Genomic DNA, 27,839 nt, shown 5'->3' on the forward strand with positions numbered 1-27,839 from the left:
GGCATGTCGCTCTTTGTACAGTTTTAATAAACTTATGCGCACATTACAAATATATGTTTTTGTTATCACTTATTGATAACGTTGGTAATAATTTGTAGGTATGAAAAACATGTGGCAAATGTTTTGTACTCGTGTACTAAGAGGGAAGTTGAGATTTTGAAGTGAGGCAACACTGGTTGATTTGACACGTCGATGGGTCGAATTTATTGTTCAAATCAGATGTGACTAATATTTTCGTGAAGTTGGAAAATGGGAGGCCAAAAGTTTCAATACGATGAGAGTGGAGGAACATTTTTTTACTTTCTTCTCTCATTTCTTGCATTACTATTAATTCCAGGAACTTACTATTGGTGGCCACGTAAAAGAAAACAAGGTAAGCATGAAACTTAACCTATATACATTTTGGTTTATGTAAGTAGGTATTACGTTCAATCTTAACCGTATATCTGTAAGTATAATCTTGTAAAGAACTTTATTTGGGCAGAGAGATTTGAAATTTAAATTCATTAAGAGTAAGTTAACTTTTGAGTAATATCGTAGCTTAATTATGGCTACGAGATGTCAAACATGGTTGGGGAATGATGAATTTTTCTCTATAGAGATATTATCCAGTCGCAAAACAATGAACACATCAGTAGCCTATTATCATTGAACGGAGTATTCACAATTCCTTGAAGAATTACAGGTTAGGTAATCAAGTTCACAGTTCATTGTACAGTACACAACTCGACATTGGCAAGAGGGTAGAAATGCCGGCAGAGTTAACGTTTAATGCACAGAACAGTATCGTCGTTGAAAATAAATTAATCAGAGAAAATTAACCATAATATTTTTTTTACTGTATTTTAGAATGTTATACTTTTTAACTTTGCTCTAGAGTATGCCATTAGGAAAGTCCAGGAGGCTAAACTCCAGGATAACAGGGTTTGGAATTGAACTGTTATATCAGCTGCTTGTCTAAGCAGATAACGTGAATATGTTAGGAGAAAATCCACAAACTATTAGGGAAAACACGGGAATTTTCATGAAGCAAGTAAAGAGATAGGTTTCGAAGTAAATCCCGAAAAGTATATGATTATGTCTCGTGACCAGAATATTGTACGAAATGGAAATATAAAAATTGGAAATTTATCCTTTGAAGAGGTGGAAAAATTCATATAGGCCCTACCTTGGGGCAACAGTAACAAATATAAATTTCACTCGGAAGGAAATTAAACGCACAATAAATAGGAGAAATGCCTGTTATTATTCGGTTGAGAAGCTTTTGTCATCTAGTCTGCTTTCAAAAAAGCAGAAAGTTAGAATTTATAAAACAATTATATTACCAGTTGTTCTGTATGGTTGTGAAACTTGGACTCGCACTTTGAGAGAGGAACAGAGGTTAAGGGTACTTGAGAATAAGTGCTCAGGAAAATATTTGGGGCTAAGAGGGATGAAGTTACAGGAGAATGGAGAAAGTTTCACAACGCAGAACTGCATGCATTGTATTCTTCTCTGACGTAATTAGGAATATTAAGAGCAGACGTCTGAGGTGAGCAGGGCATGTAGCACATATAGGCGAATCCAGAAATACATATAGAGTGTTAGTTGGAAGACCGGAGGGAAAAAGATCTTTGGGAGCCGAGACGTAGATGGGAGGATAATATTAAAATGGATTTGAGGGAGGTGGGATATGATTGTAGATGCTGGATTAATCTTGCTCAGAACAGGGACCGATGATGGGCTTATGTGAGGGCGGCAATGAACCTCCAGGTGCATCTCCTTGCTTTAGCCCACAGAGAATTGGAAATGCATCTGACAGAAACTGACCTATACGGACTCTGCTGTACGTTTCACTGAGACACATTTTAATTAATCGAACTAGTTCCTTGGGAATACCAAATTCAATAAGAATATCATATAAAACTTCTCTCTTAACCGAGTCATATGCCTTTTTGAAATCGATGAATAACTGATACACTGTACCCTTATACTCCCATTTTTCTCCATTATTTGTCGAATACAAAATATCTGATCAATAGTTGATCTATTACGCCTAAAACCACACTGATAATCCCCAATAATTTCATTTACATATGGAGTTAATCTTCTCAAAAGTATATTGGACAAAATTTTGTACGACGTCAACAAAAGTGATATTCCTCGAAAGTTACTACAGTTAGTCTTGTCCCCCTTAAAGATAGGTGCGATTATGGACTCCTTCCATTGTCCTGGTACAATTTACTTTTCGCAAATAGCAAGTACAAGCCTAAAAATTTCGTTAGCTAATGAAGGGCTAACAACCCAGCACCATAAAAAACAGCTTGTTACAAAACCTCAAAATAAGCCTCGGAATGGGTAAATATATTTATACCAAAACTATTTGAAACTTGTGATTAAGGAAGAGTATTTTTGAAAGTTAAGTTGTAGCGTTTTGTTTTGGTTTGGTTGTTCACTTTGTTGCTTTCTTGTAATAAATCAGGGCAATGGAAATGGACTTTGTAATGAGCGTTAACTATATAACAAAGGTCATTGTGTCACATTGTGACTGCAGATAAGGCTGTAATTTCCTGTGTCTTCGTATACATTTTTTCCTGCTGGGTTTTAGTTTCATTGTCCTTGTTCATTCATGTCAGATGATTTGTTTACTGGTACTTCGTTTCTTCACACTCTATATTCAACTCGGTTTCCTTGTCCTCTGTGAACATATATTCATGTACCATCATAAACCCAGGTGCAAGGATCTGATCTTCTGGTCCGAGGCTGTACTCTGGCTTGGGCTGTTTGTGGTAGGAAGTTTTTCCGAGTTTTTGCACATCTTTAAGGTGAATGTGAGGTATTGTCAGACCATCGGTTCTATGCCCCTTCAGCGCTGTCGTCGTTCTTGGAAAAGTTAACGCCTCTACTCACCCCATTCCACTCGTTTCTCTCCCACTACATCAAATAGCAGGCCACGAACCTTGCCGAATAGGGATGTTGCCAAACTTCCGTCAAACAGTGTCATGTCTCTTGAATATTGCTTATAATACTGTAAGGTTAATTATTACTTATTCATAATTTAATTTAAGTAGGTCTAATGATGCTGATTGACTTATGCAAAATGCTATTACTTGCTTAATAATATTTCTTTCACCACTCCGTGCTACAGTATTCATGTTGAGTTGACAACACTGGACTGCAAGTGCAAATAAACTGTCCCGCAAGAAGGCTCAAAATTGTGAGTAGTGGGGGAGAGAAAGAGAGAGGGATAGAAAAGAGTGAAATAAGAATACAGGGAGAGAAATGAATTGCCGAGGCTGAAAAGGAATTAAGGTTCAGTTCGCATATCTTACGGGGGCACAGATCCGATGGTCGGACTATAATTCTCGGATTTATGTCACTCATTACCACCTCATCGCCAATTCTACTGATCCTAAGTAACCTCGTAGATGATGCAGCGTTGTTCAATAAATTAAAATGAACTTCACCTACTACAGGGGTGCAGAAATTCTAAGTGCCAGTTCACCATGGCAACTGTGTTTTTGCTACTGGCACCTAAGTTTCAGCCAAAAAAAGTTTATTGTTTTTATATTTCTTTCTTCTCCTACTCCGAACTCTGCGGCCAAAGCCCCATGACACATCTACCATGATGTCAAAACCACGCCATGATCTTCTCGAAAATAATCAGTATTGTGTGAGCGATGATGTAAGAGAAGTTGAATCTTATAAAAGACAGATTTATATCGTCATTAGAAACAAACATTTTATGTGATTTGATGATGTGTAATATGAATGGGCCTGCAGCAAAGGAATCTGCAATGATGTGAACCAAGAAGCAAGACCACAAGCCACATCCATGGTCACAAACGATCATGTAAGAAATAGATCATTATTACATAAGATTGTAAGTCCATGTTGAATACTTTGTTGCACTTTGTAAAATGTAGCGGATACTAATGTTTACCGGTACCATTTAATAGCTTTATACCTAATACATCTCATTAACATTTATTGACAGTTTAAATGTTTAGAAAAAGTAATATTGAGGTCAATGCCAAGTAGTAACTAGATTATTGATACGAATCAGATTGGTGGGATCCTTGCTCTATATATATATGAATCGTAAGTAATGTCATTAATTTCAGGGGTTATTCTTTGAGATATTTCAAACAAAGAAGTTAAATACAATTTTTCTTGTTTTTGCGTCCTTTTCGAGATAGAAATTGTTTTATATTAAACATTTCATAGTGTGTTTTGGGAAAGCCATTGATTTAATTCCCAATATGCTCAGCCAGTTTAAGAGAACAGTATATTATGATAACAAACGATTGAAAGAATTTTAGTTTTGTCCTTTAAATATGCAGAAATTTGATCCGAACAAATGTAACATTGTAACATTCCTTTGCAGAACGAAAAGTTACAGTTGCTCAGATCAAACAGCTGAAGATACTGGTACTTAATTCCCATGTCCACTTGCTTTTAATGCGTTGTACAGGTGTTAATTATTTAATTACACCTGAATTAAAGAAAATAGCAACATAAGAACATCACCATCACTTTCTATTGTTATTGCAGTAAACGAAATAACTTCACCACTTTCTGATATTGTTTTCATTGCATCATACATGCATTTCATCTGAATTATAAACATTTAATAGTGATGAATAATTTCAAGGGAAAAATTGTTCCGAGGCCGGGTATCGATCCCGGGACCTCTGGTTGAATGTGCCAGCGCTCTACCACTGAGCTACCCAGGAACTCCACCCACATGTGTCGGGTGGAGTTCCCGGGTAGCTCAGTGGTAGAGCACTGGTACGTTCAACCAGAGGTCCCGGGATCGATACCCGGCCCCGGAACAATTTTTCCCTTGAAATTATTCAAATCTGCTTTACAGGGAGCTTCACCTGAAAGACTAGATTTGCATTTAATAGTGATATTTCACATCATAAACACTCGGTAAATGTCATTATTATTCTAATTGTTTAGTTTAATTTCTGCTACGCTTATGGCTATTGTTCCATTAAAAAATACAACTTTTAATGAATATTCTCTACTCTTTTTCTGATTAATATTTATTCTCTATAGGCTAGATTTGTGAGCTCTTCGGTATCGGTAATAGTGTAGGAAATATTTAGAGTAAATTTAAGTCCCTCACCCTATATTGTGTATACAGGGTGATTCAAAACAATACCGAAAATGCTTAGTATGTTGTGCAGGATGCAAACTGATCATTTTTCAACGTCCGGAAATGGTGTGGGCACTGTAGGGCATCAAAGTTTGAGAATGGTTGAGATATGCTGATGGGTGTGCGTTCCACATTTCGTCAAGAAACCCAACAAGAGCATTATATCCTGCAGTAAATTACAAAATGAGTTTAAAATTTTCACATCTTACTTGATTATAGAGCCTACATCAGAGGTGCAGAAATTTACGCACATGGTCGAATAAGTGCGGTTGTGTGCTCAGTATTTCAGTCGCTGCATAGATTTGTGCAATAAGGTCCTCCTCTGATGTTATCATAGTACCCCACAGAAAATAGTCAAGAGGTGTAAGATCTGGTGACCGTGATGGCCATGGAACAGGGCCCCCTCGACCATTCCATCGATTTGGATATATGGCGTCCAGGTGGTGCCGCACATTTGAATCAAAGTGAGCTGGGTCTCCGTCATATTGCAACCACATTATCTAACAAACATAACACAAACTACCCAATTAGGATGCGAACCATGGACTATGGAGGGATGTAGCGCATGCACAGGAAAATTATTAGGTGCAGTTCATCCATCCACTTTACACTGATGGCTGTTGCATAGGTCTAACTGTTAAGACACGAAAAACAATCTGAAGAAACTTTGATATTCCACAGCACCCAAACCATGCATTTCCGGACATGGGTTCCCTCTTGAAAAATGATCAACTTGCCATCCCGCACAACATACTAAGTATCGTCGGTGTTGTTTTGGATCATCCTGTATAATATTATCCTTAATATTCAGCACTAGAACTGATCATCTACTTAAAAGTGTGTAATGATTTTAAGATACACTGTATCAATATAAAATCTATATTTTCACTGTTAGTACTTATTTTGTCTACACCGAATTAATAGTAACAAGCAAAATACTGAAAACAATGGAATTCTAAAAAGAATTACAAAGAAATGTCGGTAGTGTTTTTTTTATCCTCCAGTAAAACTAGAAAAAAAAAAAAGATTATTTTTTGTGTTTAGTGTATCATTTAGTGATTTTGAGTGAAAAAGTAACGAAATTATCATTTTTCATTTCAGATCCTGAAACTACTGTTAAAGAGTGCCAGTGTGATGACTGCAAAAAGAAAAAGCTTTTACTCCAATCTAATGAGCCGTGGAAAGGAACCAAACAGTTATTTATGTGAGTTATGTTGCACTCTTCCACTGGTACAGTACATTTTGGCTAAGAGCATCACTGGAAGCTGCAGTTACCAAATTTAACATTATTAAAAGAACATCGGTGATTAGTTAATATCAACAAGAGTCAGTTAGGGCAGACATAAGTAGAGGTCTAACACTTAAGGTACTATTTGGGTTCACACGACAGAGACAAACGACGGAGACATCTCTTACTTGTCACTAATACAAATTGATATTGCGACTGAAACAAGTGACAAGCAAAACTGACACAGCAACTCTCAGTATTCTAGAAGAGTTTGTTGAGAAAATATGTGCAAATATTCTGTGAAATATGACTACAAAACTGCTTCCAAAAAATTGCTAGAAGAAGAAGAAAATAATGATGATTTGTTGTGCTATGTGTTGCGATAAAAGCAAAGAATATATATGAGTTAAAGGTATTCAAAACAAGACGTGAAGAAGAATTTTTTTTATTAATAAAGAATCATTTATCAGTGGAAGAAAAGTTCAGGAGTTATTTTAGATTGAATCAAGAACAGTTTGATTGTGTGTTGAGTGTAATAGAGAAAGACGTATAAACAAAAGGCGATATGTCAACATAAAAACTGCTGCGAGACACTACTGGTCCAAAAGCGGTCTCATGCGCTTTGTCCCAGTCGTCCGTCTTGGTCACTTGTCTCTGTCTCACGCTCTCAAATATACTTCATATAATTCTATAGGGAGCAGATAGAAAGCGAGTAGTCTCAGTCTCTCATCTCTGTCGCCTGTCTCGGTTGCTTGTCTCTGTCGCGCACCCAAATATAGTATCGCTAAACTTTTCCATGGTTTTTATTGTTATAGTATCGCAAAATGTTGACATGGTTTTTATTGTTATAGTATCGTACATGGTTTTTATTTATATAGTACCTCATACATTTATTTTTCCTAGATGAACTTGAAATTATTGCAGATAGACATATCAAAACTTTAAAAGGCGAAAAATATATATTTTTGTGACGAATCTGGTATTGTGACTTACTGTACTTACGTGACGAAAAACTGTGTGACAAATCAATATGTTTACGAAAAGTTGGTGACGAAAACCTGCAAGTATCATGACTCACTATTTGGTACTCAGCACCAGATCTGACACAGTCTGTGACAGCACATATTTTCCATGATTGCCCTTTCGTCCCCCTGAGAGTTTTGTAGCCTCTTCAGATCAATGCCATTTGAAGGGTACATGGGAAAAACAAACAATGTCACATTTCCATTAAGGGTGAGATAATTTATTTCAGTATATTACTGCAAAGTTTATTGATGTTTCTATTTGAAATGAAGGAAATGATGAGTGTATGCGTGGTTTTAATTCTCCTTTACCACTTTTGGTAAAAATAACACTAAAGTTTGTAGTAATACAGTGAATTAGATAACATCACCCTTAAAGGAATTGTGACATTGTTCGTTTTTTCTGGGTACCGTTGATTTGTATGCAAGACATGATACTACATCCTCCTGCATCCTGTATTGACCTGAAGATTGCGCTCCTGTAGGTATTGTGATTCACTGTTTGGTGCCATACCATCTATCAATTCAGCTACACATCATCCAGGTTTGATGTAGTCTGCTAGAAAAATCCCTCTGTCTCCCTGGAACATCTGTAATTTCCTCCTCCAATTGATGCTATCTGTAAGCAAGTCACTGTACTACATCCTGTTGCATCCTCAGTCGCTCTGAAAGTATTGAAGATTATAGATGAAGTTGAAACTAATGAAGGCGAAATGAGTCCGAGGTCCAACACCGAAGTTATCCAGCAATTCTGCTTCTGTTGATAAAGGGGGAAAACCTCGGAAAAAATCGCAACCAGATAACTTGTCCTGACCAGAATTTGAACCCGGACCTGCTTATTTACAGTCAGACATGCTGTTACTCCACCATAGCTGTGGACAAAGGGAGGTTTAGACATGAGCTCATTAACAACTCCCTTCTAAGTATTCGAGTGCTATGATGTAAACTATTATAACCTTTTGTTACTTTTTGCTTCCAGTAAACTTCTCATCATTTCGGGATGGGTGATCCTGAGCCTTCTGGCGTATAAGGTGTCTCAGTTTGATTACGAATATGCTAATTTTGATCCTTACGAAATCCTGGGAGTACCGTTGGTAAGTTTGCCATGTTAATAGTCTTTGATTCTTCATTTTGGCAGTGAGTTTATTTATATGTACCTACTATGTTTATGAATTTATGTTTCCAGGGTTCATCACAAGCTGAAATTAAGAAATCATACAGAAAACTTTCTCTCATTCTCCATCCTGATAAGGAAACAGGAAATGAAAAAGCTTTTATGAAACTTACAAAAGGTAAAATTGATGTATATTATAATTATTTATTAATTTTTAGAGTTGACGGCAATTCGAAAGGTGGTAGTCTGCTAGCATTTGCGTCAAGAGAGCAAGGCAGCATACAACATTGCCACATTGTACTGCAATACAGATAGCGCAGGAGAGAATTTAAATTATCAAAAGACAATAATGACCTTAGCTGTTGATTACTGTAAGCATGACACCAGATAAACCCTCTTTCCTTCACTAACAATATTCTTTGCACGGTTCTCAATCCCACACCACATGCTTCTGCAGTTGTTTCTTGCGCGTTGGAAACATTGCAGCCAGCATCAAGATGGCCGGCAGCGTTCTGCTCTTCAACGTTTTTAAAATAATTATACACCTTAAACACTATTTTCCACACCTGCCTGTGCAATACTTGTCTTTTTACAGTCTCTTATTCCATTTATTTATCACACACATGCACACTCACAGACACACACACGCACACGCACAGGCACAGGCACAGACACAGTAAATGTTAGTTTTACTTATTCAGTGTATTGAAACACTCACACATGAACAAACGAACTCGGGAAGTATTTGTTATAGACTGATTCCGATTGGTTCTGCTGTACAAGCTTGTGACGTCACATACCAGAAATGCTATGGTGCTTATAGCAGCTGACTGACTTCCAAAATGCCGTCTAGTCTAGTCAAATATAAATAACTTGTTTGTTTAAAATTATGCTCGTATGTGACAATAAGTATGTAATGAAAAAATTGTTATTAATAATAATAATAATAATAATAATAATAATAATAATAATAATAATAATGATAGTGATAATTATGATGATAATAATAATATACTTCACCTGATATAATTAGGACCATAAAATCCAGACGTTTGAGATGGGCAGGACATGTAGCACGTATGGGCGAATCCAGAAATGCATATAGAGTGTTAGTTGGGAGGCCGGAGGGCAAAAGACCTTTGGGGAGGCCGAGACGTAGATGGGAAGATAATATTAAAATGGATTTGAGGGAGGTAGGATATGATGGTAGAGACTGGATTAATCTTGCTCAGGATAGGGACCAATGGCGGGCTTATGTGAGAGCGGCAATGAACCTCCGGGTTCCTTAAAAGCCAGCCAGTAAGTAAGTAAATAATAATAATAATAATAATAATAATAATAATAATAATACTAATGATGATGATTTCATGAAACTTGCAAAAGGTAAAATTGATGTAACATTATAATTATTTATTAATTTTTAGTCAAATATAAATAAAATTATGTTCGTATGTGACAATAAGTACGTAATGAAAAAATTGTTAATAATAATAATAATGACGATGACGACGACGATGATGATAATAATAATAATAATAATAATAATAATAATAATACCAGTAATAATAATAATAATAATAATAATAATAATAATGATGATAATAATAAATAATGACAATGACAAATAACAATAACAATAATAAAACTTTTTGTGAATCAAATAATAGAGATTATTCCATTGTTGACCACGTATATTTTATTCATTGTTGACTACATAGATTTTATGAAGATGTAGCTGTAGTATTAATTTATTATGTGAGATCTTAATATGGATATTTTCTGCTGTTGCATTTAAAATCAATTTTGTCCTTGTAGCTTACCAAGCTTTGACTGATGACGAAGCTCGGCGTAATTGGGAAAAATATGGAAACCCTGATGGTCCAGGAGCAATGAGCTTCGGTATAGCTTTACCATCATGGATTGTAGAAAAGGAGAATTCTGTATGGGTAAGATATATCTTTTCATTTTACAGTGTAAAATAATGGAAAAGCACAAGATAGTTTTTTACTACCCTCCACAGGTTAGGAGTGCATCTGATGTAAACATTTGCTAGTACCATTCTGCTCCATTTTCAGCAAATACCTCCTAGTCCTCAAGGATGTAAGTCATGACTAGGAGTTTTTTACATACAAATGTGAAATTGTCATGGATATAAGAATGCTGCACTAATGTATGAGATAAAAATGAACATACAATTTATTTATACATAATTTACTTAGTGTAGAAAATTACTTTTTACACAGATGTAAAAAACTAATTTTCTTTCGTTTATTAATAATAGAAAAACTTTTTTAATTATATTAGATTTTGTACTTAATTTTCTTATATATTTCAGCACGAAATCATTATTTTTTAAAGATTGTTTATACAGCCGCCTATTAATAGATTAAAACAAATTATATCTGTTTTTGTACAGGTGATATCTAGTTCTTGCACTAGTACTTATACAAGAGATGTCGAGCATTATTTTGGTATACCAGTTTTCTGGAAATTTCTAATTAATGACTGTAAACTTGAAAGAGTATCATTAGGATGGAGAATTATTTATAGACATTTCATTTCCTGGTAGGTCTTGTGTTTGGGATGAAGGAAAAACTGTTTGTAATAGTAATTATTTACGTAATTAGGACAGAAAGTGATGTACAAATGAGACTTTTACGGATGAGGTGTTAACACAACTACATGGAAATTCTGTGTGAATTAATTAACTTGTTAAATAAATCACAGACTATTGAGATTTTTGTAGACTAGGAATCATAGCCTTCTAATACTACATTTACTTTATAGTACGTCTGATTATAACTATATTATATTACTGTTACAACTTTGCGGTATTCGTACGGAAAAGTTAATCATAACAATGTTTTTACCGTAGCGTACAGCAAAGAAGAACTTTCTAACCTGTAATGTTTTATGAAAAACAGCAGTTTTCAAATATGTGTGCCAAAAAGCACATTCCTACGACACTGATCACATCACATTATCAGTAAAAAGTGGAATAATCAAAAGAATGGACATTTATGATACTGAAAGTGTAGTTAACTCCAATTTGACGAAAAGTGGAGTTGCACCACTATTATAATATACCGTTCAAATGTGAATCATTGTTGTAGAGTTGGGAGTAGCATCAGGGGAATTATAAGTGTAGAAGATTCTAGATGTAAATATATGGAATGAAGCAGTAAAAGAGGGAGTTAGAAAGCAGAGGAGAGGAATAAAGGGATAAGTGCGTAATAAATATGAGGGAATAGTACGGAAATAAGTGATGTAAGTGTTGTAAAATAGAGAAAGTGAAGATGTATATAAGTAATTCTAGGAGAAAATACCTGACAAAGAATGAGTAAGAGTAGGTGGATTTCAGAATCGAGAATAAAAATAATTTAGATAATGAGAGGAAGAGAAAATCAATATGAAAGCAGGAAATGGGAGACAGTCTAGGCATGAGAGAAAGTAGAAGAGGGTGGATAGGGAAGAATGGATAGCGATCCAGTTAACAAAAGGATAGGAATTAAATGAGAAAATACTTGGAAAATGAATTTTTAAACACAAGACAGCAGGGTATAAATTGTGGATAAGAGTTTGATAAGATGGAAGAGCTGAAAAAAAATCTTTAATGTGTATGGAACATAATTATTGTGTAACGTTTTATGCACAACTCTGCCTATGTCAGTTGTTCAGATGCCTTAGAATACTGATTAGATTAGATTAGATTAGATTAGATTAGATTAGATTAGATCTTTATTAACTGATAGAATTACAGGCATTCATGACATCGCCAGTACACAAGAAAAATGACATAACATACAATATAAAACAAATAAACTTAATTCTAAATAATCTTTGCATGCAAAACTACAGTTCCTTTAATTAGACATTGAAAGTGAAACCCAGTATGGATTATACAAGGCACCTAATTATATTACAATACAATTTAATTCTAAATGACATGAAAAAAATCATTGTTAATTATATAAGCATGATCTTCCAACCTCCAGGCGTGTTACGGTTTTCAAAGAACACACTTTCTTTATGCAAATAAAAATCACAGGTCTTCTTAAATTTCATCTACTTTTTTTAAAAAAAGTTTGTATTTGAATCCACTAAATGTTATAATTTTTCTTATTGACAGTAGAAAGATTTTCTATTTCTTGTAAATAGGTGCTTTTTTTTTTTTTTTTTTTTTTGCGATTTTATTTCATGTATAAGAAAGCAAGTCAAGCAAATACATTTTTCTGAATATTTGCATGCATATACAGTGAAACCTCTCATTTACGGACATTGAAGGGACGTAACAATCTGTTCGCATCTGGGAGGTGTCCTGTATTGGGAGGGAGGCTCCCCAATCTAACAGTAAATTTATAATATGCATTATGTATCCCTTCACGCTTTAAATGAAATGTATTACTGTAGTTTAATTCTAAATACAGTCTACTATACTACAGTAAATTCTTTGCAACTTTGAACAACAGTAGATAAGACTGAAAAAGAAAAATACAGTACTATGCAAGGCAATTTTATTCTAGGTCTGCAGTTATGCAGTACTGTAATTTACAGTTTTCAAGTTAACCTTTACGTTTAGGTGCCATGTCTCTCGAAACAGTACAACTGATTGAAGTGAAGAGAATAATCCTACTAACCCCATTATGTGTCAAATACAATTTCATGATCGCGGAAACCTTGGACTCATCAGACAGGTTAAATTTTATGATTTTGTTTATCAATCCGCTTCTAGCTAACAAGGGGTATCCGGCTGGGCTAGTGGTAGCCTGCGAGACCCTTATTGTCTTCTTTCATGTTAAAGAATTTCTGTACAGTTCTCAAAACTAAATTTTCCATTTTTGTAATACATTGGGTCGATTTCTAAAATGAGGTCTAGACCACGACCATGGCTTTAAACCCCGTTTGGATTTATAAAACGAGGTCTTTTTCATTTTTCTGAGCCATGGCTCGAAACCATGGTCTGAAGCAGAGACCACGGCTGGGGCAGGTTTAAAACTATGGCTTCATGTATAAAAGATGGAAGTAATAGATCAGCTGGATGATTATCGAAGGAAAATTTGTGTCTACGAGTATTAAATCTCCGGATTAGAGTGATGAGAGAGAGGAATAATCCTTTGTAACTATATAACGACGATAATTTCAGGCGAATATTTCGATTTTCGAAGAAATCAACGCAAAATTTAGCAAGAATGCTAAATAAAAATCTGAAACGAAATGCAAGAGGCGACAGGTTGACAATTTTTTTTACATCTTCTTGTTGCTTTCAGGGAAGTAAGATATAATATTTTATATTAATTAGGCCTATACCTTTATTCCTATAGGACGATATATCTTAATTCTTAGTCTTTACAGTAGTTTTGGACATTTCATTTAATACTCGAAAATGTTGTGGGCCTACAAGAATATGAAGCAAACGTGATTTTGTCTTCTTATTTTAAGTTTTATGCTACTGGGGCTTTCCACGTAGTACTAGCCTATTAGATGTGAAGACAGAACCATACTACATTTTAGTTTCAATTGAAATTTTAATCCAGTTAATATTTAGGTTATTAATTCCTTAGAACCGGGTTTTCAGGTTGTTAATGTTGGTAGTAGTTATGAACAAACGATAAACTACATAAACGCTCGACTTGTGCTAATTATTTGGGTAATATCATTCTGTTACCTAAAAATCCGTTCCCTATTAAATACTAAGTAATGCTAGTATTTTAAACGCACCTATATTCTGTAAATTAGTAAATATAACAATACCTTAGCTGAGAACAAAAGAACGTGACTTACTGCAATTCAATAAAAATATTAATCCCGATGTTCATTTATTTCTAATATCGACTGTGTAGAGGAATAAAAATCGATTCTAAACTGCGTTGCCATATATAAAACCCACGAACCTCGGTTTCTTCTCAAGCTGCGTCTCGACTTCGTTTTAGAAATCGCATAAGGATTCAGACCTCGATCGTGGTTTAAAAGCCGAGGTTTGGAACCACGATTTCGTCCGTGTTCTAGAAATCGACCCATTATGTCTTGAAATCCAAGTTCTGTCCGTAGTCAGGAGGTAAAGGAAGCTTTAGGACTGTGAAATAGCTGTCCATGTCCGTGTCTGAGAGTGTCCGTAAACGAGAGTTAAATTCATCATTATTTCTATATTATTTCAGTTGGGACATAAAAATCTGTCTGTATATGAGGAGTGTCCGTATCTTGGGGGTGTCCGTAAGGAGAGGTTTCACTCTATCTGTATTTGTTTTTGGACATCTGTCAGAAGTCAGGACAAGGGAATGAAGTCAGACATAAAAGATTTCCGATCTTCGGTGTTGTCACTATTACTATCATCTGTCCATGATAATCAAGTGTTGCTGTTCCTGACTTGTATACAATCTTACTTCTCCGGACGAAGCCAAGAATCCCACCCTGATGGACAGCAATGAGTCTGTTGGATGCATTTACGGTAGTCAAAACTCCCGTAACATTTTTATGCTCCCAGCACTTGGGAAACATCAAATTGGTGCCTGTCTGTAGCTCGTCCAGGTACAAAATCCAGTTACCCTCTTCCCTAAGCTTTCTTATTTTCTGTAGATATCTTCACCTCCAATTTAAAGTGTTTTCGTCTTCAATTAAACATTTTCTTCTCGATGTACACTTTTTCCATCCGATACTCCTTTCCCTTCATTATTCGTCTTAATGTTGCCTTCTCTCTTGTAACACGGGTAAAAATTTCTTGCACCTTGGTACTACTTTTTTTTTTACTTCTTAATTTTTATCAACCTCTGGTCAAAGTCATCTACAGTTGCATTTCGGTAATCTGGACGTTTCCGTTCCCCCTCCCCCCTCCCAAGTGTCGACAGCACATTTTTTTCTGTATGTGCAGTCTTTCATTCATTACAAGCTACATCCTTCTTGTGGATAGATTACAGTACCTTCTGCCTTTGCTGTTGGATTCGTAAGAGGAATGCAAAGGCACTGTTGTTCTTTTTCTTCATCACAGAATTATTTTACATTTGCAATAATATTTCTTTCTTCGCTATAGATTTTCAATCCTTGTTTCCCCTATGTCGACATATTTACCATTAATAACTCAAAAACTGCTAACTGTTGTTGTTGTTTTCTAATGCCAGGCGTTTGACAATAAAGTCATTTGACCTCTTGCACTCCAATATTTTTCAAAGATATTATTATGACCAGCCACTGAAGCAAAGATTTTTAGGTGTTCTGAATCCATTTCTTGGTTTGAGTTGCACAATGGGCAGTTAGGGGACTGATATATTCCAATTCTATGCAGGTGTTTGGCCAAACAATCATGGCCTGTTGCCAATCTAAATGCAGCTACAGACGATCTGCGTGGTAAATCGGGAATTAACTGTGGATTTTGATGCAGAGAGTTCCATTTTTTCCCTTGGGATTGAGTTATCAAATTTTGTTTGTTGAAGTCTAAATATGTAGATTTAATAAATCTCTTCACAGAGTAATACATAGATTTAGTAACAGGTCTGTAAGTAGCAGTGCTGCCCTTCTTTGCTAAAGCATCCACATTCTCGTTTCCCAGGATTCCACAATGGGATGGTATCCATTGGAATACAATTCTTTTATTGAGTGATAATAATTGAGAGAGCATTTTAGTTATTTCTGCTGTTTGAGATGAAGGTGTGTGTTTAGAGAGTATTGATAGAATAGCTGCTTTGGAGTCTGACAATATAACTGCATTCCTAAATTTATTGATGTGGCATAGAAGATTCCTGAGTCATTCACTTATTGCAATGATTTCACCATCAAAACTAAGCCTAAACTAAAAGTATACAATAACATAAATTCCTTTAACTGTACTATTATCAACTCTATTAACACTAACAGCTAACTAAAGCATTCAAAGACTTGCAGTATATTGAAAAATAATCGTCGTGCTGAACTAATAAAAGAACACAATAAAAGCATAACTATTATTCCACAAGTCGCAAAGACTCTCAGACACGTGTAGTAGATATTTGTGAACAGCGCGGTGTGCATGCATGACTGTTTTCCCTCTGCCCCATTGAAGTACTTCAAGCGACTTCTCCTGGTGTGACAACAGTAGAGAATATTTTTTATTATTATTCATAATGCAACTTTCCAATTACAGCCACATTTCTTCTTTTCTTCAGGTTCTGGGATTGTACGCTCTGGTGTTCATGGTTGCACTGCCAACAGTCGTCGGAATGTGGTGGTACAAATCTATACGATATTCAGGAGACCAGGTACTGTTTTGTGATTAAATACATCTTTTATTTACTAATATAGTGCTATCTTCATCTCTGTGAAAGTATTAAGGACCATAAAGATGAAAACATGATATAATAAAAATGATAATATTACAACTTGCTTTGGGATGACATATTGGAATTTTCAGCAAATGTGGTGGTAACCTGCAAAGTTGAAAAGTTTTCAGGCAATATAATGCTACCCCTCATATAATAAAAATACATTGAAATAATTTCATTTAGAATATGAGCATAATACGTGCGATCAGTTTTGCTTTCTGCCGGAGTTTTGCCAATGGGTGAGCGTGCCGCTCATTAGCCAGACCTCGGTGATTAGTAGGAGAGTAAAACAATAAAAAAAAACCAACCATACAACAATACACAAACAAATTTATGAGGCTCATTACCAAATGAGGTGTTGAAAAAGCCCGCCTTCATTCTCCACACATTTTTCGCATCTCTTTAGGAAACTATTCATCACTCACTGTAGTTCATTTTGAAAAATCTGGACAATATTCTGACGAATATTATCTTTGAGTTCTGTCGTGTTGGCGTGCCTGGGGAAAACCCAGGAAGGAAAAATAAAGAGGATCGTATGCTTCAGGGTTTTTGGTTGCCTCTAACAATAGTACTTATAACATAAGCCATCATAAACATAATTTAATAAACCACAAACAAGTAGAGAGAAAAAAGCTACAAATATTATACAAATTAAGAACTGTGAGAACATAAGAATACCCCCAAGTTGGAAGTGGGGATAATAAAAGAATTTTAAATACTAAAGTCTGATAACGGCGTAAATTGCCGAGAGAGAGAGGACTAATAACTAACATAGAATGAGAAGTGAAAATATGGTACTATACACTACGAGTGATCAAACCTCCCCCCCCCCCCTCCCACATAAAGTACAGTTCTCCATGGCACACGGGCTCTGAGAAATCCCATAAAGTTCAACACTCCAACCTTTAACTGATTGCCGGTGCAGGTCCGTGTAGAATACCTCGTCACCGACTCAGAAACTATCACCATTAACACCACGATAGACTCGAAGAAACTTCACTGTCATCTAAAGGATGTCGGCGATCCCACGCTGTGTAGAATATGATAGTTAACAGAGCTGGCCAATGCTCTGTTAGAGATGAAGCAGATCGCCACCGGGTCTATGTAACTGCAATATGAAAACGATGTTCTATCGGTGATGCATCCCACGCATAACCAGAGTCGTTCCGATTCAACCAGGCAGGTGACTCAAACCCGGCGTTGGCGAAGTACAAACAACCGGCGAATCCTCCCGTGGAGGTTGGAGACTCGACGTCCTCTCTCTGACTCGCTTCGAACCCGAGTCCCGTCTCTCGAGGCCGCTCCTAGCTCCTTCAGCAGACAGCCGCCCCACTCCCTTGTTCCTCCAATCAGAGGAGACGAAAATGGGGGTGCGTTCACAACAAAAAAAGGAACAATGTAGCCAACACTATCACATAAAAATCCCCCGCAGCATAAACTACACCACAGTTCTTGTATGGTGTATGTGTATGGTATATGAGAGATTTTCTAGGAGAATTTTATAAACGATTACGAATATCATGTAATCTTTCTTCGATGAGAACCCTACTCTGTTTTTTTGGTTTCTTAGGCTGGACACTTCCAGTTTCCTGAAATTTATGATAAAAATTATGGACTGTTTTATGATCTGGAGCATCTAAGCCAAGAATCTTTCTTGAAACCGCCTTCGAACTTCACGAGCTGAGTTAACATTTATGAATCGTAAATAAAGACATGCTGTGCCTTTGTAAACTCACGAGGAATAATAATAATAATAATAATAATAATAATAATAATAATACATTTTATGTATATTATCGAATTAAGAAACGAACAACACAACACACACCCGGGAACAGCTGCGCTACGACTGCAACAGTCAGCAAGGTCAACAAGTAAGCAAGCAGGCTTGCTGCTCCCTCCAGTGTGCGGAAAATGAATGGAGGCTCGCTATAGGAAAAACCCCGTGCTGCTGGAGAAAGCATAACTGATCACACTGTATGATAGACTACCTTGTTCACTAATTTCATTATAATACTGTATTAAGTAGTGAAATTCATCAATGTATTACAAATAAAAGTAATTTGAAGTGAAATAAATTTATTTTAGTTTAAGCTCAATATGTGAATCAATATTACAAAATGATGAATTTAATACTTAGGCCTACTATCTCCATATTACGTAAATTATTAGGGATACCCTTTTTGCTGTAAGAAAAATCCTAATGTAAACACAAACACGTGGCTGTCATACTCGTGATTGGCTCCCAGTTGAAACACTCACTCGACGCAGAAAAATATAGTTCTGTATTTGGAAACCATAACCTTGTATTATTTGAAAATAGAAATTGAATTCTAGTTATTATATACGTTGAAACATATAACTTCACTCATATGTAAAATGCTATGTAAAAGAAAAGCTACTTTTATATTTTATTTTGTTTGAAAGTGGATGAATACTAAGAGTAGTACCAAGATAGTCTGTTCTTGTAATATGCTGGCGCCACTTGAGCTTGTTCTCGTAAATACGTGAGAGTATGGCTTCTGCATCCTCAATGTGTGTGGTTACTAAACATAAAGTGAAGAGAAAGAAATGGTGTTGAATGTGTATAGTAAGTTAGGCGAGTTGAATTCAATTAATTATAAAGTAACGGTTTCCTAAGCAAACCAATGCATAGTAGTGAGGTTAGATCTATTGTCAAACGCCTGGCATTAGAAAACAACAACAACTTTGATGAGTAACAGGAAATGTTTAACATGAAGCAGAATGTACAACAGTGGGCGGGATCATTTGCTGAGAATCGCTGGCGCCAAACTGCGGCCAATCAAGCCTCACTTCAGTCATGTGCCACTGTTTACAACAAAAAGGTTATAAGCAATATCCATTCATTATCTTCGTCTTCTGATAGTTCATATCCTATCAGATCTTTATACATATTACATTGAACAGCTAGCTATATTGAAATGTTATACACCATTATCTTGACACAAAAGGCAGGAAACTGTTAAAATGATAGTACTCAGATTTGACATCATCAGGTTTTTACACACAGGATATCTAAGGAAATGAGTTATACCAAAAGATCTCAGAATTTAAAATGTTGTGGGTTACAGGAAACAGGCAAAATTGAAATTCTTACAGGATCCAGTTGAGGAGAAGAGAGATAATTATTTCAATGAAAAATGGGAAGCATGTCGTACTCTTAGGAGTAAAAAGAGAGGTTACTTGAAGAAAAAACTGAATGAGGTAGAAACAAATAATAAGAATAAAAACATTAGAGATTTATATAAGGGTACAAAGGAATTTAAGAACGGATATCACCCAAGGGTAAACGTGATCAAGGATGAGAATGGTGACTTGCTTGCAGACTCTCCATCAATCCTAAACAGATGGAAAAACTATTTTGCGCAACTACTAAATGTACATAGGCCAAATAGAAATGATTGGGACAAAATTGAAATACAAGCTGCTGAGCCATTTATACCCGAACCCACGCTTTCAGAAGTTGAAATTGCGATAGAAAATCTGAAAAAGTACAAGTCTCCAGGTATGGAAAGACCCGTACAATGTACCATTGCTAAATCCATAGCGATCTTCATACCATTAATTGTCAGATCCGGTTGAAATACGTTTAGTACTATTTGTTTAATAATTTTTTGCACTGTTCACTTTGCAGGTGCTGCTAGACACCACGCAGATGTACTATTACTTCTTCCACAAAACCCCATCCATGGCCCTGAAGAGAGTAATCATGATTCTCGCTGCTTCTCTGGAGTTTGAGAAGAAACACAATGGAGAGATTGTAGAGAGACCGACAGACAATGAAGAGGTTCCCCATGTGAGTTTCTCTTCATAAAATATATCCTTTTGAACTATTGAATGGATAGACAGAAAAAGAATCTAAATTTGCTCTTCATTGTCTTCATTGTCTGTACAGCCTCTTTCTGTTTATTTTTACAGCTGATCAAGCAGATTTCAAATTTGAGTGAGAAGAATCGAGAGAGGCCCCTGTGCTTCATGTACTCCATCAAGGCCCGTGCCTTGATCCACGCCCACCTGAACCGCATTGAATTGAACTCGGAGACCTTAGACAAGGACAGGCAATACATAGTGAAGAAATGTCCGTATCTGATCCAGGAGATGGTGAATTGTGTGTCACAGCTAATTTTACTGGCATATGCTCGTAGAAGTAAGTGTGTCTTCAAAATACCGAAACACAATAGTATTTTAGAATCTTAAAACATGTTAAGTTCATTTTTATGAAAGGACTGGACTAATTTTTTTATCCACTGGTTACGGACTGAGCGAGTTTTCAAATGACATTCATAATAACACAGACTTTTACACAAGGATACGTACTTATACTTTTTGTGATAAGGCTGCAAAACTGTATTTGTCGAATACAGGGGGGAGAGCCATTAATCCTTCCCATTGAAGGCTTTAAGGAACCAACCTGGACAAATACCCAATGTCCCATCCCTACCTTCCCGTGGTGCAGCTGTTAGTAAGCATAATTTTACAAGCTGAACTAAAGGGAGGGGCTACTCATCAATTAGCACTGGTCAGCTTGATGAGTTAATGACCGAATTTGGTATAATTTTCCTCTATTCAATATCTAATTCCCTCTTTGCCCTTTCCTATCCAGTCCTCTGACTGAACTCTTACTTTCTTCGACCCCGACAGTATTAGAGCATTCGAGGCCTAGGGGTTCATTTCACTTTCCTTCGTACCCTTCCTACTTTTCTGTTCCTAGTGCTGACCTGCTATGGCACTAAAATCGTCCTCCAGTGGCTTAAGGAGGGAAAGTTGGTGATCAACAAGATCTCCCAACTAGGTCCAGTGGACCCATCGACCAACAGCAGGTTTGGTCCTCCAGACATTCTGGGGGTCGTGTGTGAATGAAGTAGCCACCAAAACATTAAAATATGGTGTTCACTTAAATCGGCTACAACTTGCCATTTTCAATATCTTTGAAAAATATTGGAGTGCAAGAGGTCAAATGACTTTATTGTCAAATGCCTGGCATTAGAAAACAACAACAACTTTTTGTGATAATCATTTGGATGAAGTAACAATTGACGTTTATAAGGAGTCAGATGAAGACGTTTCTTCAAAGCTCTATGAACTGTTGTTTTCACATTTACGAACTGATTTCTTTAGACTCTGAACAAATCCTCTTCAGATGACTTCTACCGTTTCATCATTTGTTGATGGTCTTCCAGTACCCATTTTCTCCAATAGGCTTCCAGTCTATTTTAACTGTCTAGCCCAAAGACAAATGTTACTCTCGTGTGGTGGTTTTTCATTAAATGCGCGACGAAATTCACGTCTACACGAGTCATAGATTCAAATTTTGCCAGCCATAAAACACATTGCATTTTTCTTTGGACATCCATCTTGTATAATTTGTTGTGACAATGAAAATTATTGCATTAATTCGTTTGTTATCGTCTTTTGTTTCCTTCAGTGTGGCAAACTTAAAGACGAACAACTTTGAGAGTTTTATTTTCATCTGGCACCAATATTGCTTTTCTACCTATATTCTTTAAAGAAATATAAGCCTCTGAAACCCCACCATGAGTTTTGGGACACAGGGTATTATAATCATATCCTCAACAAATATCAGAGATCAACTTTTCGCAGACGACCAGTTGGTGTTGGCTGATTCTGAAGACAACCTACAGAGAGCAGTCCATTTGTTGAAAATTGTTGCTAATAACTACAATCTAAAAATATCACACAGGAAAACTAAAGTATTTGGTTTCTGCGGAAATAATACACTAGGAACTAAAATTGTAGTAGAAGATAAGATGATTGAACAAGTAAATTCTTTTAATGACCTTGGATGTGATCTCTCTTACATTTCCTCAACAGAAGTAGAAAACAAGTTAAATAAATTCTTAAGACTTATTGGTACAATTAAACGTACACTCATAAATAAAGTCGACAGACAGACTGTGCTCAAATTTTACAAGACACTGGCAATACCAACATTGTTATATGGTTCAGAAACGTGAATTCTGACTAGAGCCCAACAGAGAAGAATTGAGGCTGCTGAGATGAGACTCTTAAGGCCACTAGCAGGATTTAGATTACAGGACCATAAGAGAAATGAAGATATACGTCAAGAACTGAATATCGAATGTATAACAACTACAGTTGAAAAATATAGAAATAATTGGTACGACCACATAACAAGAATGCCCAACGACAGGATACCTTTTAGAACATGGTGTTACAGACCTACACGAAGAAGACGAGTGGGAAGACCAAAGAGACGTTGGAGAGACCAGTTTGACAGATAAAATTCTGGAGGCGGAACAGGCCATCTGCCTAAACCTTGAAGATATTGATGATGATGATGATGATGATGATGATGATTGATGATGATGATGATGATGATGATGATGATGATGATGATGATGATGATCTGTGGCTGGTCATGCAGCAGTTGTGCATCTGAACGTGATGTTCGTTTTGGTTTGTGGTTATTAGTAGCAATAGTACAGTTGCTAGCAAAGATAACAGAAAAATAAAAGAATTTGATTCTTCATGAAGTTACTGTACTGCATAGTGTGTTTGGTTACATTTGCTGAATTACTTGATGATGTCTGTTTCAGTACCCCGTTTACCCAATATTGAAACTATAGAAAACTGTATGAAGCTTTGCCCCATGATAGTGCAAGGTCTGTGGGAATTCAAGAGTCCGCTGTTGCAGCTGCCACACATAAACGAAGACAACATAAAATATTTCTCGTCTAAAAAGGTAATAAGATGTAAAAATAATTTGATGAACCGGACTTATATGTATTACACACCAAGTTACTTGTTTAAGAACCAATGAACAGGAGATACAAACAATGAGCTCTCTGTGTGTGCGCGTGCGTGCGTGCGTGCGTGCGTGCGCGCGCGCGCGCTTGTACATGCTACGAATTGGAAAACTCGGACATTTTAAAGAAGTTGTCAACAAATTTAACAAATAAGTGAAATTTGTTAATGTTTTAGGAAGTCTTCATGCAATTTAGACTTATTTACACCTTTACCAACATTTTCATAATGGTACAGATTCTATTGTTTTCCTGACTTGAGGTATTTATGGAAAGCCCCATTTCTTTTTCAAACACTTTTCAGTAAAATGTTTTAATTTCTTTACAGCGACATATAAAAAGCATTCAGCAGTTTGCACAATTGAAAAATGACGAAAGGCGAAAAATTTTGAGGTTCTTGTCAGATGAACAGTATGAAGATATAATGAAAGTAGTGGGCAAGATGCCATGTATTGACTTCCAAGTTCGTTCAGAAGGTGAGTTTCATTATAGATATAGGTAAGTGTTTCTTGGTATTCAGCGTCTGTGATCACACCATTACTGCTTTTAGTTATCAGAGAATATTTTTAATAATTTTAATATTATTCTTCATATTGTATAGTTGTAATCCCCTGGTAGAAAGACAGAGAAGGCCTGATAGTCTTAACTTTACCAGGTTAAATAAATACTAAATGAGAGACTGAAAAGCATATGGTGTTGTTGTTGTTATTATTATTATTATTATTGTTATATTTTATTCCATTCACATCTTGGTTTAAAAATCAATAATATGTTAAACTAGCCATACCCGTGCGCTCCGTGCACCCGTTAGAAATAAATATAAGGTAATTACATAATTAAAATAGAACATTTTATGCAGGTACATTAGTGTTTGATAGAAGGATAAATCGTTTAGTATGTTACTTAATTTAAATTATATTTAAAAAAAATTAAAATGCGATCATTTTGGTCCAGAGACCATTCATTTGGTGCAATGACAATTCCTTTAACATGTTTCTTAATTGTTATTACATGCAAACATAGTTTAATGAAGATTGACATATCATTTAGTTTTAATGTGTATACTTCATATTACTTGCTATGTTTCCATTGAATTATGGTAATAACCTAATTTTAACCCTTGTTTTTTTACGTCTTCAGTAAATGACGCTTGGCCCACTATGGTTCTGAACCCTTCAAATAACTTAAATAGTGATACAGCATATAAGTGATATATAATTATATTTCTTTCTTTCGAAAATGTAAGAATTCACGATCTCCTATGTACCATTGCCATGGAATGAATAAATGTGTTTTTTCTTTCTACTCAAAAATTTTATATTTTGCACATAGGAGTTATTGCGGGAACAACAACACTATAATCTGAGGTGGTGGTGAAAATGTATTGAATTGTTATTTTAAAAGTCTTGTATATAATTAGCTTTCGATATTACTTCATGCACACACAGAAACATTCTCTGTAGGCTATGCTTAATAGCTTTCGATTGTTGTTCAAGGCCCCTTATAGATGAAGTCATTTGTTTCCATTTCATTACAGGCCAATAGGTGGCATCGTTATTTTAATTTTAAAACTCATTTATCTCACTAAATATCAGTCCTATCAAAATTTTTCTTAGAATAAAACTTATCGGAAATCATTTTTAAGGAAACTTTTGTTATGTAACATTTTTCACGAAAATCAATAATAAGTGAGATACTTCGATTTATTTAATTCAAGCCTCCTTATAACCCTCCTTTTAAATAAAGTATTTTGAATGCCATATAGCCTAAAATCTAAGTTACAATGAACTTAATTTATATTCCAATTTTCATATAAATCGGTTCAGTCATTATCGCGTGAAAAGGTAACAAACATCCAGACAGACAGACATACAAACAAAAATTAAAAAAAAGCGATTTTCGGTTTCAGGATGGTTAATTATACATGTTAGGCCCAATTATTTTTGGAAAAGTGAAAATTACCAGAAAAATTTCGGCTACAGATTTATTATTAGTATAGATTGGAAAAATCATATTAAAGAAATTACCCCCAAACTGAATTCAGCATGTTTTGCTATTAGATCTATGCAAGAGATAGTAAATATCAATACCTTGCATACTTTCACTTCGTAATGAGTTTTGTCGAAATTCCACAGATAGTAACAGTATATTCCTACTACAAAAAAGAGTAATTAGAAAAAAAACTACAAATAATGTCCTCGACTTGTCAGTATATTTTTTCATTAATACATTTCCTCTTATGTAATCGTGAAAACTTTGTAACTAATTCAACAGTTCATAGTGTAAATACTCGTCTAAAAATGACTTTCAGAGTCCATCGGCAAATCTATCGTGCTGTCAAAAAGTAGTGTGTTATATGGTAGTAAAAATTTTTAATAGCCTCCATGTGGATATAAAAAATGAAACTCAAAACATAAGATTATTTAGGGCCAAATTAAAGAAGTACCTAATTTCTCACGTCTTCTATTCTGTAGGTGAATTCATGACATTCAACAAAGCTTCATGAATATTTCTATGTTCTATTAAGTATCAATGCCAATCAATCCGTACTATTATTTTTCTCGCGGTATATGGCATTCAAATCATTCTAACCTATCTAATGGTATTCCCCCCCCCCCCTTTCTTAACTGTAAATGAGCACAAACGCTACTTAGGTGTAAATTTTTCTGATATTTTGCATATTCGATTAGCTAACCGTTTTAAATGTATATCAATTTATCTTTTAGGTGTGTTTCCAAATTATATGTAATACGCCTTGTCAAATCTGGCAACTTTTTCATAAGGGAAGCTAAATTTATATTTATATATACTAAAACTTTGTGTTATACTAGCAGACTATATTGTAAAACTTCTGTATATATTTCAACTAGTCTGTGACTATAATTAAGACTTTATAGTACTACTAGCATTTCTAAATAAATATAAAGTAATTACGTAATTAAAATAGGATGTTTGATCCAGGGAACATTCATGTTTGATAGAAGGATAAATCGTTTAATACGTTACTTAATTTAAATTGTATTTAAATAGTTAAAATGTGGTCATTTTGGTCCAGAGAGCAATCATTTGGTGCAATGACAATTTCTTTAACATGTTTCTTAATTGTTATTACATGTAACCATAGTTTAATGAAGATTGACATATCATTTAGTTTTAATGTGTATACTTTATATTACTTGCTATATGTTTCAGAAGTTACTGTAATAACATTGTAGAATTATGTCTATCTAGAGAAACTACACTTTCCAATGGTGAAATAATAATTAAACAATTACTTAGCTTCCAATATTACTTCATACAAACACAGGAACATTCTCTTAGGCTATGTTTAATAGCTTTCGATTGTTGTTGTCCAAGGCCCCTTATAGATGAAGTCATTTGTTTGTATTTCAGTACAGCGCCTTAGATGGTGTAGTTACTGTAATTTTAAAACTCATTTATCTCATTAAATGTCAGTCCTATCAACATTTTGTATAGAATAAAACTTACCGGAAATTATTTTTAAAGAAACTTTTGTTATGTAATATTTTCATGAAAATCAATAATAAGCGAGATATTTCGATTTATTTAATTCAGGCCCCCTTATAACCCCCCTTTAAATAAAGTATTTTGAATGCCATATAGCCTAAAATCTAAGTTAAAACGAACTTAATTGATATTCCAATTTTCATATAAATCGGTTCAGCCATTATCACGTGAAAAAGTAACAAACATCCAGACAGACAGTCAGACAGACAGACATACAAACAAAAATTTCAAAAAAGCGATTTTCGGTTTCTGGATGGTTAATTATACATGTTAACACCAATTATTTTTGGAAAATTGAAAATTACCAGAAAAATTTTGGCTACAGATTTATTATTAGTATAGATTGAGATTTTTTTTTTTTTACATGTTCCATATTCTACCTGTGAAGCAATGTAGGCTACAAGTACAATGGAATGTAAATAAATATAATACAATACAAATGTTGAATATTTTGTGTGCATCATAGACTACGTTTGTGTTTCTTTTTTCTTATTAAATAAATACAAAATTAAATAACACTTAAAACAGATTTTAGTATTATGACACTACTTTTTTTCACAATATTCTAAAACAGAATTTGTCAGTATGGCTGTCTTTTACTTGTAAAATATGCCAGTTATGACAAATTAGTAAAATTGTGTTATGTAACAGAAATTACTAAGCCTTGTCCTTTGTCATCTATATATTTGTAAATTGTCACTTGTATCTTT

At 35.1% G+C, this 27,839-nt stretch overlaps 1 protein-coding gene across 2 annotated transcripts in view; it reads left to right on the top strand.

Annotated features, from left to right (window-relative positions):
• The window catches only part of Sec63 (translocation protein Sec63), a 45,996-nt gene continuing 18,157 nt past the window's right edge, over positions 1–27,839 (top strand). The window contains exons 1-10 of one of the 2 annotated variants that reach the window (XM_069832834.1): positions 1–373; positions 6,245–6,347; positions 8,373–8,487; positions 8,580–8,685; positions 10,323–10,453; positions 16,640–16,732; positions 20,451–20,612; positions 20,735–20,963; positions 23,395–23,540; positions 23,930–24,077. In XM_069832834.1, the coding sequence (XP_069688935.1) occupies positions 250–373; positions 6,245–6,347; positions 8,373–8,487; positions 8,580–8,685; positions 10,323–10,453; positions 16,640–16,732; positions 20,451–20,612; positions 20,735–20,963; positions 23,395–23,540; positions 23,930–24,077 (1,357 nt within the window). In that variant the 5' untranslated portion in view covers positions 1–249. The remainder of the gene's footprint in view (positions 374–6,244; positions 6,348–8,372; positions 8,488–8,579; positions 8,686–10,322; positions 10,454–16,639; positions 16,733–20,450; positions 20,613–20,734; positions 20,964–23,394; positions 23,541–23,929; positions 24,078–27,839) is intronic. The other variant, XM_069832836.1, reaches the window with a different exon arrangement.

The sequence above is a fragment of the Periplaneta americana genome, chromosome 8, assembly GCF_040183065.1.
Source record: "Periplaneta americana isolate PAMFEO1 chromosome 8, P.americana_PAMFEO1_priV1, whole genome shotgun sequence".
Classification (NCBI taxonomy): domain Eukaryota; kingdom Metazoa; phylum Arthropoda; class Insecta; order Blattodea; family Blattidae; genus Periplaneta; species Periplaneta americana.